The sequence below is a fragment of the Myotis lucifugus genome, unplaced genomic scaffold (genome assembly GCF_000147115.1).
Source record: "Myotis lucifugus unplaced genomic scaffold, Myoluc2.0 scaffold_137, whole genome shotgun sequence".
Classification (NCBI taxonomy): Eukaryota; Metazoa; Chordata; class Mammalia; order Chiroptera; family Vespertilionidae; genus Myotis; species Myotis lucifugus.
Genome location: NW_005871185.1, coordinates 3,337,467 through 3,352,976, shown reverse-complemented (window position 1 = coordinate 3,352,976; position 15,510 = coordinate 3,337,467). Strand labels below are relative to the sequence as shown.

Here is a 15,510-nt window from a genome sequence, read left to right as displayed (position 1 = left end):
GATGGCCACAGATTAGCATGTCTCATGCAAGGTAGTGACATTAATGTTATTGTTGCATTAGCCTCCTGGAAGAGTGGTGTGCTCCCTGCACATATGGGAGTCTACTACCATTCTTACTTTTTCCTTTGTATTTATTTAATTTAGGGCTTGTTGCCTTTTATAATTTATTTTTCCTATGGAATGTGGCATGGATTCTTGAAACACCTATATCTATGCCTCATTAAACATTAAAACCTGTAATATAAGTGACTGTACCATATACAAAAGAACTTTAAATTTTGATAAAGATAACTATGGCCCTCTTGGTCATCTACTCACCAAAAATAAATCTTATATTTTTTGCTGATGATTCTCCGGTCCTTCCTGGACAGATCTGACAGGTAAAGGAACATCTGGGAAGCCAAATAAAAAGAGAATGCAAAACTGTACTTGCTTTTTTTTCCCCCCATAAGATACAAAGGAGAGCTTTACAAATTTCAGTTCAATCCCTTACTAGGTAATTACATTTATTTAACAAGATTTTTCTTTTAATCTTGCTTATCCCAGAATACCATAATAAAAATCTTAGTATTTCTTCTTGGACTATTAAGGATCCAGCAGCTCTACACGGCTTGTGGATCAAGTATTTGTACACGGAAATCCCCCACATGCCACATCTAGGATTACATAATGTAAAACTAGTGGGAATCGAATTCTTCTTATATCTCAAGAATTGATTTCCCAGTTTTCAAAGAGGTCCACAGTGTGGTTCTTGAATTGTAGGACTGAAACTGTGCAATTCACCTTCATACACCTTCCCGGATAAACACAATATAGTAAGTATACACCAGAAAGAAGCACACTTTACTCCTAAAGGATGATACGCACAGAACCAGAAAGTCTTTCCCAGCTACACCCTTCAGTGAATCTGTTCTTCCTTCTGGTTGGATCCCTCTCTCCTTTATTGTCCACAAGCTGTCACTTCAGACCCTGAGGGTGATCTGATGCTCTATTCTCTTTAATGTTCTCATTTTCTTCCTCCAGACAGAAGTGCTAATTAGAGGATTGCTTCTAGTCTATAGCTATAGTTTACCTAAAAAGCCCTTTGGGAAATATGACGTTCGCCTGAAGGAAAACAAATAAGGACACAAAGGCATTGCTGAAGTTGTAATCAACTGCCCTTCAGAGAGGACAGCCAGGCAGAGGTACCTTGGTCCGGATGACGTTCTTATCGCTCTCAATGTCTGGCATGGTGTCGAAGTCACTCTCCTCCACGGAGCTGTCCGAGTCTGACTGGTACGGCTGCCCCCCATCAGAGGAGGACATCTGCCTGACGGGACTGGAGCTCGACTCATCTGAAACAGAGAACGCTCATCTGCCTTCCAAAGTCCAGAAGAAGCCAGGTTGCCCATTCTTCTCTGCGAAAAGCACAGTGCTGACTCATTCTAGTAAAAACTAACACCTTACCCACAACACATGGCCTTTCTCTCAATTCCTCCTCAACGAACTTTTAATGTTCCTCTTCTATTTTTAAGAATATAAAGACATCTGCTCTGTGAATGATTGGACGCAAAGATAATATGCTATAGTTCCTGTTTCATATTTAAAATATGAACATAAATATATAAATATATGCATGCACATAGTTATGTATAGCATCTACCACATGTACTTGTCAGCACACCCATATCCAGCAGCTCTACACGGCTTGTGGATCAAGTATTTGTACACCGAAATCCCCCACATGCCACATCTAGGATTACATAATGTAAACAACATTCTCAGGAAGAGGAATCCTTGTGTTCCCGTGAACACTTCCCAGAGCAGATGGGAATTTGTGCAGCTTGATGAACACATGTGCCGAGCTTACTTCTGCTTTATTTCTTCTGTTCAGATGGCTAAACAATAAAAAAAGCTCCTGTTCTGGCAGAGCCAGAAATAAGTCGCCTGCACTGAGCCCACATGCTTCTCAAAGTTACAGAACAATAGGGCAGGGATACAGGATCCCAGGCCCTCTACACTGACATTTGAGGTGCAGCATTCATTGGCCAACCAGCGTCATGGAAGTGCATGGAAGCGTCAAAGCACTCCTACTCCAAAAGACAGGGCTGGGGATTCTGTTTCCTTCAGGCCACTTAATGAACTCTGGGGGTTGCCAGGTGCATGACTGGGTGTCAGTGAGCAGGTTCGATTATGAAGTTAGCCCAAAGGAAAGACTGGGGGGCTTCAGCCATGGTCACCTGCAGCTCAGCCTTAGTCTTCTGACCACCCTTACTCCCCTGAAACCTGAGAATGAAACAGCTGGTCAGGTGAGGTCGGGGTGCCTGACATCAGACTCTGACACATCTTTCAAGTCCTTGACGGGCTGGGTATGAAAAAACCTCCATGGGAGCCTTGGGATGTTGATGGCAAACCATTATAGGGAATTCTGCTCAAGTGTTGCTAGCAGATCCAAGAAACAATCATAGAACCGGAGAAAGTTAGAACTGGAAGGAATCTTCCAGATCATCCAACCAATTCATCTTACAAAGACCATACAGTCTTACTAGTATGTGATGACTGCCTTGCCCGCTCTCACAGTCATTAGTGGCTGGAGAATTAGGAAGCACTTCCATGAATAGACTCGTAGGAAATACCTATTGCCCCATAGTTGCTCCCTTCGGGGGTGCTGGCAGCAATGGGATGTGACACCGCCAGAGTTCCAGAGCCTGTTAAAAAGCAAAGCGAAGAGGGACACACTTTATGTCCAGTTGCTAAAACAAAGGAACACAACACACTTCTATGTAGTTTGAATGATCAGCACACAATATTTTAAATTCGATATTCTTTTCATTCTAATACAGGAGTCACCAAACTGTGGCCTACAGGCCAAATCTAGCCTGCCACCTGTTTTTCTATGGCCCTTGAACTAAGAATGACTTTTAAATGTTTAAATGATTGGAGGGAAAAATCAAAAGGAAAAGAATATGTCATGACAGGTAAAAATTCTAGGAAATTGAAATTCAGTATTCATATATAAAGTTGAATTGAGAGATAGTCACACTCATTTGGGTATGTCTATGCCTGGCTTTAGCTACAATGAGCAGGTTTGACAGAGGCTATATGACTGGCAAAGCTTAACATATTTACTGTCAGGTACTTTAGAGAAAAGCTGCTGATTCTCGCTGGACAGTATTGCAGAATCACAAGAACAAAGGAGCATGGGTGCTGAATCCCTGTGAGCAAGGCCACCACTGAACAAAACCGTCAGAAATAAACGCCTGTGATTAAGGCACTGTAATTTGGAGGTTTACTTGTTACAGCAGTTAGCAGAACCCTCACAACAGGCTGAAAAAGCCCAGATGGGAAAGGAAATCTCTGCACCCCTTGGAGCAATAAATAATAGCAACATGAGCTAAAGATGTGAATGAACATTGGTTATTTTGAGGGATATTGAGGAGATAGAATAGGAGTATCTATTGCCAAGTGGTTGTTGTCAGTGAGAGAAAAAGACTCTAAAAAATACATCCGAGCAGGTATCTAGGCAGTTTCTGACTCTGACTTAGTGCCGCCACGTTTCCGGGCGCCACACTCATCTGTGGAGACGCACGGGATTCTTCACCATCTCCTGAGCTTTGCCAAGGATCTGGGGTATTGTCAGGCTGGTGGGGATTCCTTACTGAAATCTGCTTTCTGAGAGATGCGATTGCTTCTGTCGCAATACAGACCAAAAAAAAAAAATCTGTAACTTGCCAGTCTCTTGTACTATTGCAGGGAAATATCTTTTCAGTGAAGCCATAACTGAGAATATTCTTTCATATCCTCACTGCAAATATATTTCTATTTCTTCATTGAAAACATGGATCTTTATCGTTTACATTAATGCTGGAGTGTAACACAAGTAAAAGGACCCAAAGCCTCAAACAACTCATCGTTTGTCACAGTTGGCTCTCTTCATTCAGCTCTCAAACTACACTCCCACTAGTGGCAGTAAAATCATCCAGTTGTGCAAGCCAACTTTATAGTCTTTCCACATTTTTTTTTTACTCCTTGTGTGTCCATTCATTTCCTCCATGAAAAAAAAAAATAAATCTCAAGTCCAAAATATTTAGCCAGACGATGAGAGACACCTGATGGCCTTGGAGACTCAATTGCCTTCCTCACTTTGATGGCTCAGCAGCTGGACAGCAACACCGTGGAGCTAATGGCAGCATTCCTGGCTGTTCCCAGGGCCCTCAGAATGCAGACTCCCTGGCATTGTTCCTAGGCTTGGAGATCCCTTGATATATTTCTTATTATTTAAAGAAAGATGTTCCCTGGCCTTTCTTGGACTTACCCATAATTGCATGGTATCAACACCATCTCTACTTTCCAGCCAATTTCCAGGCATAGAAACAGGTTACTTTCAGACTCTTAATGAGAGATTAAATCTTTTGAGCACACAACAGTGTTATGGGAAGATGGTGACTGCAAATTGACTTTTTTTTTTTTTTTTTTTTTTTTTTACCTAGGACAGATTTGGCCATAGTTACAGCACAGAGCTCTGCTGCTGCTACTATTGACTATAATTAGTACTATAACAAGTACTAACACTGTTACCATCACCACTCCTACTATTACTAATGCTTCTGTTACTGCTGCTGTGGCTGCTGCTGCTACGATCACTACTACTGGCCAATGGTTATTGAAAGCTTACTTTGCGTCAGACACTCTTTTGAGCTCTTTACAAGAATTTTAATTTTTCAACAACCCTATGAAGTGGGTGCTATTGTTATCACCATTTTAAAGACAACAAAAGGGGAGTTGCTGAGAGATCAAGTAATTTGCCCAGAGTCACTCTGATATTGGGTGGATATTGGTTTATTATATTGGTCTCAGCTAAAATTTTTCTTAATTGAAAGAAACACAAGGGTTTTCCTTCAAAATATGAATAACTGGCAGTAAGCAAGTTGCTTTGGTGGAGTGCTCCAGAGTATCTTTCAAAAGAGACAAACAGGTTGAGGCTCATGCGCATCTCCACTACCATAAGCACAATCTTTGCTCTTTAGATTGGCTGCTGTGCTGGCCAATGATTCCTTACTGGGCCATGCTCCTGCCTTCTTTCTGTCTAGTTCATTGTGGGAAGTCTCACAAAAATCACTGCATTGATCGTATCCCTCGGTGCTATATTCAGTCTTTTCCATTTATATTTCCCTCAGTCCCTTTCACATTTTTTTTCAAGTGTAAGCCCCCTATTTTTAACCATTAACTGCTGTCCCTTATTTAAGATTTAATTTAAAAAATAAATGTGCAAATAGGAAGTGAAGAATGACACTAAAATAATAAAACCCAGGATTTTTGGCATTTTGGTGTTACTGAGAAGCCCTCTGAGGAGGTAAGCAGAAGTGCACATAGGAAAATGATGAGGTCAGTTTTGGCAGGAGGTTGTAATGGTTTGTGGGAGCCAATGGTTTTTGTGTGTGTGTGATCAAAAGAGAAAAAAAAACCCGCAAACAAAAACTAAAATCAAAGCAAGCGAGAAAGCAAAAACAACCACTGTTTTGTTAGGTGACAACTCCATTAAAAAGAAAAAGCCAGCTGTGTAGGTCTGTTCAGACTTGGACGTGTCACTGATTTCTGCACTCTGCTCTGCCTCATTCTGAGCCAACAGAAGGGGTTCTGTGACGATTAAGAACATCAAGATTTTCATGTGCAATATAATTGCCAGCACGTAAAATGTTTGAACTCTGTGGACTTTTATAGGTATAATTTAAATATATGATTGGTCAACATTGGATAATTTTTCTTATGTCTAAAACATGGGTTTCAGACATGAAATCCAAAGCATTTTCTTCCAAACTTCAAGTATGATCAATGGTCCTAGAAGGCAAGCCATTTTTACACTTATCTGTATGGTACTGAGAAAGCAGAGTTAAATACAAAAATATTAGCTCATTGGACAGACCAAGATGTTCTAGCTGGAAATAAGCAAACTTACAAGGTTGTGAATGAGCTAATCTAATTGAGGAAACTTGTTCTGCTGTGTTTTTCTCTGAGCACAACCCCCTTGCCATCTGTCTACTTTACTAACATAGAAAAAGATATGCTTTCATGCTTGCTCTTTATGTTAAATGCTCTGTGTGAAGGGAAAAAAATGTCATTTCATTCTGAGTATATTTGGAACTTTCAGGGACTTCATATTTATAACTGTCCTGCCTCTTTCCATTTCTGAATGCAGGAGGTGGGAAGCTGAAGAGGGAGTCGGAAATGATGTGAACTAGCTGCCATGAAATTCCATTTTTGTGTCAATTGGCTGCCTACCCCAACTAATTTCATGTTTTGTTTCAAAAGCTGAGGAGAAAATGAAGGAAACCATGAATCTTTGTAGAGGGATATAAAATTCCTCTCAAAGGAAAAACTGAGTAAGAAAAGTCAAGGAAATTTGGAAAAAGAAGAGTAGAGGGTCAGGACTAGCATTAGAGACCCATCGCCCCAGAGCCCGGTGATGCCTGTGCTCCTTGGTGTCTCCAGACTCAACACACTGCTTGTCTTACTCCCTCTGAACCCTGCTCTTTGCTGAGAGGCTGACTCAATAACGGCTCTATCCAGGGAAGGGTTCACTGGATTAGCCATATGGTTCTTAAATGTACAAACCTGACAGGTTTGTCAAGCTCCCTCACTTGAAAAAGTGACCTTGCCTTATGCTACACCCAGGTTCGTGGTGACAGCTCAGGTGCCCCACAGGCCTGTGAGGTATGCTTCATTCATCTCTCTTCCCACTTGGTGTCTGAATTTCTGTACAGACTCTTTAACAATGATGAGAAATATGGGTTTCTCTGCTGAGAGAGCCAGTGGAGGAAAGGTTTTTAGAGCACAGAGCTTTTTCTAGTACTCCTCAGATGACCCCAGAGAACCTTGCTTTAAGTCCTAAGTGATAAATGGAGAATACATTGTCCCTTCAAGGACGGAAGAAGCTCTTTACCAGCACTATTTCCACTTCATCTGGCTCTAGGGTCTCATTTCCTTTTTCATCCAATTCTATCTAATAAAGAGGGACTATGCCAATTGACCATCACGCCATCGCAAAGATGGTGGTGCCCACAGCCAATAAGGAGGGAATATGCTAATTGACTGCCATGCCCTCAAAGATGGCAGTGCCCACAGCCACAAGATGGCGGCACCCAGTCCCCTCAGCACCGCTGGGGTGGCAGGCGTGGCAAGGCGGGACCCACCCCCAGGAGGGCCCAGCCTTTCTGTGCACCTGCCTCTGGAGTCCCCTAGTCCCCTCAGTCCCTCAGCTGTCCAGGGCTGGCCCGAGGCATAGGCAAGCCTCGATGGCAGCCGCCCAGCCACCCAGGGTCGCCCAAGGCTCAGGTAACCAGGGTCGGCCGAGGCTTGTGCTGTTGGCAGTGGCAGCAACAGAGGTGTGATGGGGGCATCGCCTTCCCCTGATCACTGGGTCGCCTCCCACCCCTGAGGGCTCCCGGACTGTGAGAGGGGACAGGCTGGGCTGAGGGACCCCCCCCCCTCCAGTGCATGAATTTTCATGCCCTGGGCCTCTAGTGAAGTATAAAATAAGTTCTTCCTCTTTTTAGGATAGTTGGAGCCAATGTTGACATATTTCATATAAAACTTAAAGAACTGCAGACAAGTCAAAGAATAACAATTGCAGAGGAGTCGGCAGGTTCTCCAGATGCAGCCTTCCTGCCGTTACCTAACTAAAATAGTGCTGCCCCCAAGCCCCCAAGGCATTTCCTGGAGCTCTGAGCTCCACTGAACTTCCTGGAGCTCCACAGTCACACTAATCTTGGCCCTGGGGAGAGACAGACATTTCTGAATCCTGGTCCTCTACAAAGGTTCCTCCCTGAATGTCTCACTTCAGCTTCCAGATAAGGTCCCTCTCTGAGGCTGGCTTATCAATGCTCTGTTTGATATGCTTAAAAAAAGTCACTAACTGGTTTTTCTCCAAGGTAGATCTTGTCTTCTCTGCTCTTTTTTTTTTTTTTTTTAAATATATTTTATTGACTTTTTACAGAGAGGAAGGGAGAGGGATAGAGCGTTAGAAGCATGGATCAGCTGCCTCCTAAACACTCCCTACTGGGGATGTGCCTGCAACCAAGGTACATGCCCTTGACCAGAATTGAACCTGGGACCATTCAGTCCACAGGCCGATGCTCTATCCACTGAGCCAAACTGGTCAGGGCTCTGCTCTTGGTTTAAATCACCTAAGTCTCCTCTCACTAGTGGTCCTGTGACATGAGTTGTATTATCTTTGATCTTTCCCTGTAGCCTCTCTGCCACAAAGATTCTTTATTTCCACCCTATTTCAAAGCCCTTTGTGGTGAACTTTCTTATTCCACACTTCCTAACTAAGCTGGGATTTTGCTCAGGTATCCTCACCTGTGCCTGGCAGTCCATGTATTTAAGTCAGTGATTCTCAACCAGGGATGGAGAAAATGTTTTGCCCCCAATATGACATTTGGCAATGTCTGGAGACATTTGAGTTGTCACAGGGAGGAAGTGTACTGCTGCATTCTAGTAGGTAGAGGTGAAGGATGCGGTTAAATGTTGAATTTCCTGCAATACATAGGACAGCCCCCAACAACAAAGAACTATCTGGCCTGTAATGTCAATTAATGTTGAGTTTGAGAAACCCTGGTCTTAGCAAAAGATGATCTCATCCTAATTCTATAAGTAGGCTTAATGGATCTGTGGGTAAATATGTTCCTTTGCAGTGACTGGTTTACCAATAAGTGTACAATTCACCGTAGGCCAGTAAAGTGAGAATAAGTTGCTTCTGAAAACGTCCTTCCCTCTGGACATTGTCAAGTGAGGGTATAAATCTGATCCATCTCACCACCAGCACTGAGAGCAAAGGAGAGCCAAGGAAATGGCAGGGAAAGGACCAGAGCCACCTGACTCAGTCAGTCCTGAAGCCCAACTTTCTGCTCAACTTCCAGGGAGAAGAGCTTCATATGGTTTAGGCATGTTTGAGATATATTTTCTTGTTACTTGCAGCCACATGAAACCTAATTGATGCACCTTTATCCTTCCCTTCTCTTCCCTTCCCTTCCCTTCCCTTCCCTTCCCTTCCCTTACCTTCCCTTCCCTTCCCTTCCCTTCCCTTCCCTTTTCTTTCCTTTTCCTTTAGTCACTCATTAATTTCTGCTGCCATATGAAGGGCACCTCTAGCTCTTAGCTTATTTTCAGGGCCTTCTTGATTTTGACAATCATCTGGCCCAAGTCCCAGCTCTGTTCCCATATGTTTCACTGTTCAGGAGAGTCTTCTGAACATGGTGTTCCTTTAACTATCATTATAATAATAAAATGACTTCACTCATATGATAAAAATAACAAAGTATTCATTCACAGAGCACCGAATGGGATCCAACCAATCAGGCTTTCTAAGTTCAACCAGGCATAAAATAAGAGCAAAACCTGGGGAGCCCTGGCGAGAAAAAGGTGAAATCCAGAGAGAAGGCAAATTTACCTAAACACTTTACGAATAAAAGGGAAAGTAGTATTTAGCATTTTAATGACAGTAGAGCAGGTTTTCTTTCACAGTCTCTTATATTGGCTGTTGAATGTTATTTTAAAAAATTGCCTGGGTGGCTGGAAAAGTAGACCTGCTGACAGTAAGGAAGACAAAAGTCAAAGGAAGGCAGGAGAAGCAGAGGGGGGAAATTCCTGCTGGTTGTGTGTGGGGGAGGGGCTCAATTTGTGTCTTTCTAAGATTCCGTGGGTTCATTTAAGTGTTGAAAACACAAACTAAACATCTGCTGCTTGTGACTTAAAAATCAAGTCTCACTTATCATTCCTTTCCCAAATGATCACTCTTTGCCAAATGGCGTATGAGTACTGTGAAACTCATGCTGATTTAGGCTTTTCAAAAATGAGGACATGTACAAAAGTACAAACTTCCTGTTATAAAATAAGTAAGTCCTGAGATGTCATTAATGTACAGCATGGTGACTATCTTACCTAATAATAGACAAACATGTAAATTGACCATACCTTTGCTACGATAACCAGCCAATCAGGAGAGTATGCAAATAACCCAACAAAGATGGCGGTTAATTTGCATACATAGGCTCCAAGTGGCGGAGCAAAGCCTGACGGCCCCGGGGCCGGAGCAGTGAAGGCTGACGGTTCTGGGGCCAGCTCCAGCAGGAGCCCAGCCAGAGCGAAGGCCTGGGTCCCGGGTGCCAGAGGCAAACCGGTGTCAGCAGCCAAGGGAAGGGAAGGCCTATTGCACGAATCTCTTCATGCAACAGGCCTCTAGTAGTTAATAATCCTGTATTGTATATTTGAAAGTTTCTGAGAGAGTAGATCTTTAAAGTTCTCATCACAAGAAAAAAAATGTGCATGTGTGGTAATGAGTGCTAACTGAACTCATTGTGGTGATCCTTTTACACAACATACAAATACTGACTCATTATGTTGTATACCTGAAACTTATAAAGTGTCATATATCTCAATTTAAAAAATGAAGACATTTAATTTTTTAAAAGTTTTGATAAAAAGTATCGGGCAATTGAAATCCTTTGTTCAAATTCTTGGAGTAGAGGAAAGGGCATATTACAATGGTTGGATAATCAATTACTCTGGATTTCTCAGAGTTATTATTCTTATGATATTTGCTAGTCTCAAATATTTCAGTTTTCTAGTTACTTGAACAAAAGAAACCAAACACCTCTATCTCAATTTGGGAAAATTAAACTCTGAATTAGAGTTAACAATACATTTTTAATATTGTTCATAAATCAACTTGGGGATAGGTATAAACAATTTATATCCTCAAAAAGATTTTACTTTTAAAAAGGATGAATGGCTGACAAATGGACTTGTGGATAATTACAAGGGACACTCCAAGCAAAAGTTTTCAGTATGAGTTCCATATCTCAGTAATTATTGGTTCTCACTGAGCTCCATTTTCTGTAGAAAGGCTGTAGATTAGACTATTTTGTGGGTTAGGAACCAAGGGAGGAATTGGAAATTACAAAGGGCATAGAGACAAAAGAAGTACCAAATGGGAGTGTTACCATACACATGACATCAATTTGATTTGAAACCAGGGATTTTTCTTACCATCATTGGAACCAAAGCTTCCATCAATGGATTTTCTCTGAAACCTGCAAAAAAAGCACATGCACATGCCCCTAAGGCAGCGAAAACCTCAGCATTTTACCTGTGTCCTCTATAGACTTTATTGCAGATTTGTCTGCTAGAATCTCTTAAAAATGGGCCTTTGGATGTGGAGAACTTGGGACTCTGATACATTGCTAGTAGGATTGTAAAATGGTGTAGCCACTTAGGAAAAGTTTGGCAGTTCCTCAAAAAGTTAAACATAGAGTTACTATATAATCCAGCAGTTCTATCCCTAGAGGTGCGTGGGAGCACGCGTGTGCGCACACACACACACATTCATTAATTTATTTTCAGATTCGTTTATTTTCAGATAACTAACATACCATAAAATCCACACACCCTTTAATATACACAATTCAATGAGTTTTAGTATGTTCACAAAGTTGTGCAACTATCACTATTACCTAATTCGAGAACATTTTCATCATCCCCAGAAGAAATCTCAAATCTATTAGCAGTCATTCCCTATTCCCCTTCCTCCCAGCTCCTGCACCATTAATCTACTGTCTGTCTCTATAAATCTGCCTATTCTGGACATTTCTTATAAATGAAATATACTATATGTAGTCTTTCTTGACTGGCTTTTTTCACTTAATGTTTTCAAGGTTCATCTATATGACAGATGAATCAATACTTCAGTCATTTTATGGCTAATATTCCATTGTATGGATATATCACATTTATTGGTTTATACTTGGTGGACATTTTGGTTGTTTCAACTTTTTGACTCATGGCCCCTTCCTTTGTCTTTAGAGTGTATGACTCCAACCCCTGCTTCCATCATCACGTTTCCTCCTTCTGTCTTTGACCCTCTTGTCTCCCTTTTATTTATTTATTTATTTATTTATTATTTTTTTAAAAAATATATTTTATTGATTTTTTACAGAGAGGAAGGGAGAGGGATAGAGAGTTAGAAACATCGATGAGAGAGAAACATCGATCAGCTGCCTCCTACACACCTCCTACTGGGGATGTGCCGGCAACCAAGGTACATGCCCTTGACCGGAATCGAACCTGGGACCCTTCAGTCTGCAGGCCGACGCTCTATCCACTGAGCCAAACCGGTTAGGGCTTGTCTCCCTTTTATATAAGGACCCTTGTGATTACATTATACCCATATGGATAATCTGGGATAATCTCCATAATGTTATCACATCTGCAAAATGTCTTTTGTCCTGTAAAGTAACGTATTCACAGGTTCTGTATATTGGCATGTGGACATCTTTTGGGGGCCATTATTCTACCTACTATCCCATTTTAACAATATTAAGTCTTCCAACCCATGAACATGGGACATCTTTCCATTTATTTAAGTCCTCTTTAATTTCTTTCAAGGATGTTTTGTAGTTTTAATTAATTAAAGTGTTAAGTATTTTATTATTTCAATGCTATTGTAAATGGAATTATTTTCTTAATTTCATGTTCGAATTGTAAATTGCTAGCGTATAGAAATCCAATTGATTTTTGTACACTGATCTTGTATCTTGTAATCTCAGTAAACGCAGAGCTTCTTTTTGGAGGTGATGAAAATTAGATAGTGGTGGTGGTTGTGCAACTGTGAATACACTAAAAACCACTGAATTGTATACTGTAAAAGGGTGAACTTTATGTCCTGTGAATTATATCTCAATAGCTATTATATAAAACCTATGTATACCATTTGAGAATGTCTACCAAAAATTTAAATGTGAATTACCCTCTTCCCCAAAGTGAGCCTCCCTTTTGAATATGAGGCTGGAGTGGAGGAGGAGGAAGGTTGGGGCTAGATGCACCTGTACTTTGCTATATGCTCTTGTTTTCTTCCAGACGGGGACTCCAGAAGTGGCACACTCCTGATCCTGATAATTTGGTGGAGGAACTTCTCTTCATATCTCTTTTTTCTCTAGACACAGCAAATTCATCCCTGCCTTGGGGTTTTTGCTCTTGTTCTCTGCCTGGGCCACTCTCTCCCCAGATCCTCACATCGCTGGCTCCTTTCTGCTATTCAGTCTTGGTTCTGAGAGGTCTTTCTTGCTGAATTAATTAAATCTAAAGTAGCTTCCCCAATACAATCATTCTCTATCACTCCAGAATCTTTATTCTTCTCTCTCTAGCTGAAATTATTTTTATTAACTGCTTCCTTGCTTATATGTTTTTCTCTGTACCATGTAAGTTCTATTAGAGCAAGACTCTAGCTTGTCTTGTTCATCACTCTATCTTTCACCTCTAGGACAGGCCCTGCCACATAGGAAATGATAACTAAATATTTGTTGAATGAAAAAGGCATATCATTAAGGAGAGCAGTTACAATTTTGGCCTAACTGTTTAGCTGGCAAATAAGGCTCTATTGAAGTCCCCTTTAAAAACAATTTTAGTGATATTAACTGGCAAACAATTATGTATTTGGCCTCATTAAAGATGATGTGTTTGGATTGTGTGTTTGTATTAACAGGCTTTACCCACACTTGTCCTAGCTTTTGGAGCTGATAAAATTTTTCATTAGAGGAGTTCAATGATTTACAAAGCCTGAGTGAGGCAGGCAGTATCCAGTGAGAAAAGGCAAAAACAGTAAATGAGAACTATGCTAGACATTGAAAATGGCTACACCTCATCTTGTATCCAGCTCCTTCAATCAAAAGTGGAGTCCGTATCTTCACTTCTTAAATCTGGACTGGCCTCATGACTTGTTTTGACCCACAGAATGAGGTGGAAGTAATACCATTTCTCAGCCTCGTCTTAAGGAGGCCTCACACTCTTCCGTTATCTCTCCTGGAGATACAATAAGCCAGGGCTAGTCTGCGGGAGCGTGGGAGGCCCAGCACTGCTGAGGGAGTCCAGAAGAGCCAGCTCCTAGACGGCCTGCCAGCTGGTTGCATTCTATGACCACATCCAGCTGAGATCCCAACCCAGTCCAGCTGACCCACAGATTTTGAGTAAACTTAAATATTTATTGATGTATGCCACTGAAGTTTTTATGGTTGATTTTTATGCAGCGTTATTGTGGCAATAGATAACTAATACAAGTATCCAGAGAAGGATGAGCACCCAGAATTGAGCAGTTTGAATTCAATGTCTGGCAGGGTGGTTGAGAGGAACATACAAGAGAATAGGTATGCAGTGCTTGGGCCAGGACCTGCACATTCATTGTGGGGGCTCCAAAAATACTGATTAGATTGGGTCTGGAGAAAGGGAGGAAAATGGTATTTAGTCATGTGTTCAAGAGAATATAGCATAAAAACACTTTGAGGGCAGGGGACATATCTCTAACCCAGTGGTTCTCAACCTGTGGGTCGCGACCCCATTGGGGGTCGAACGACCCTTTCACAGGGGTCGCCTAAGACCATCAGAAAACACATATATAATTACATATTGTTTTTGTGATTAATCACTATGCTTTAATTATGTTCAATTTGTAACAATGAAATTGGGGGTCACCACAACATGAGGAACTATATTAAAGGGTCACGGCATTAGGAAGGTTGAGAACCACTGGTATATATCAATATTTTGTGTGTGTGTGTGTGTGTGTGTGTGTGTGTGTGTGTGTGTGTGTGAAGCATACAGTGGAGACTGTCACCCAAAAGGCAGAAATCAACAGAATCTATGTCTAAAGGAAACAAACCTAAACAGACATTTGGAGGTGAAATTGGCCCAGACTTTATCTGCAGGCCCTACTCCCTGTGCTTTTCCCAATGATCTAAGTCAGATCCTGGGACACAGCTCCCTGCACCTCCCGCCTGGCGTAAACAGACTCTGTAACTGCTGCCTAAGAAGTGCCCCCACGTTTTTCTAGCTGTTTTAGAGTCATCCCCACAATAGACACGTCATCTGGGGAGCTGGGAGCCTGGATGTTTTGTATTGATCTGGGCTCTGCTTTCGACCCGACTTGGATGCTGGCTGCCACGCCAGTCTCCCAGCCAGCCCTGGAGATGGGCTGTTCAAACTTAAGTGATGACATGCACGTCTTCCCCCTTCACCGGCCAGAGAACACCCACAACCTGGAAGCTCTGAACTAAATACAGAATTTAAAACTATCCCTCCTGTCTTCATGCATGGGAGGGTGGAGGAGGGGAAGATGAGGATTAAGAGAAAGAACAGGAGAAAAGAAACTACACAATAGCATTACTTTGCTGACTTTGATGGACAGTGAAGAGGAAGCTGTTAGTTGGCACCGATGAGTCCTCTGCCAGCCCACAAATGCTTCGGTTGGTAGGTAGGCAGTATCTCATTTCTCTTTAAGTTGCATTTTTCCTGAAACTCTGCCAGGCGAGTTATGTGACATTGCACCGAGCAGGCGAGCATAATAATGGCTCAGAAATTAAAGCTCAAGGGGAGTCGGAAGAAAGAGGCAGTTCTTCTACGGAAACACATGAGAGGAAGACGGGAGGACGAGAGCATCTACTCAGCATCTGCCATGAGTTACATATTAGGTGAAGGTACGTTACC

The 15,510-nt window shown here is 41.9% G+C and overlaps 1 protein-coding gene across 1 annotated transcript in view; it reads right to left on the bottom strand.

Moving 5' to 3' along the window:
* The window catches only part of SIDT1 (SID1 transmembrane family member 1), a 78,279-nt gene that overhangs the window by 19,759 nt on the left and 43,010 nt on the right, over positions 1–15,510 (bottom strand). The window contains exons 6-10 of the mRNA XM_023758708.1: positions 11,409–11,425; positions 11,026–11,069; positions 2,616–2,687; positions 1,189–1,334; positions 319–392 (exon numbers count right to left, since the gene is read on the bottom strand). Coding sequence (XP_023614476.1) covers positions 319–392; positions 1,189–1,334; positions 2,616–2,687; positions 11,026–11,069; positions 11,409–11,425 — 353 coding nt within the window. The remainder of the gene's footprint in view (positions 1–318; positions 393–1,188; positions 1,335–2,615; positions 2,688–11,025; positions 11,070–11,408; positions 11,426–15,510) is intronic.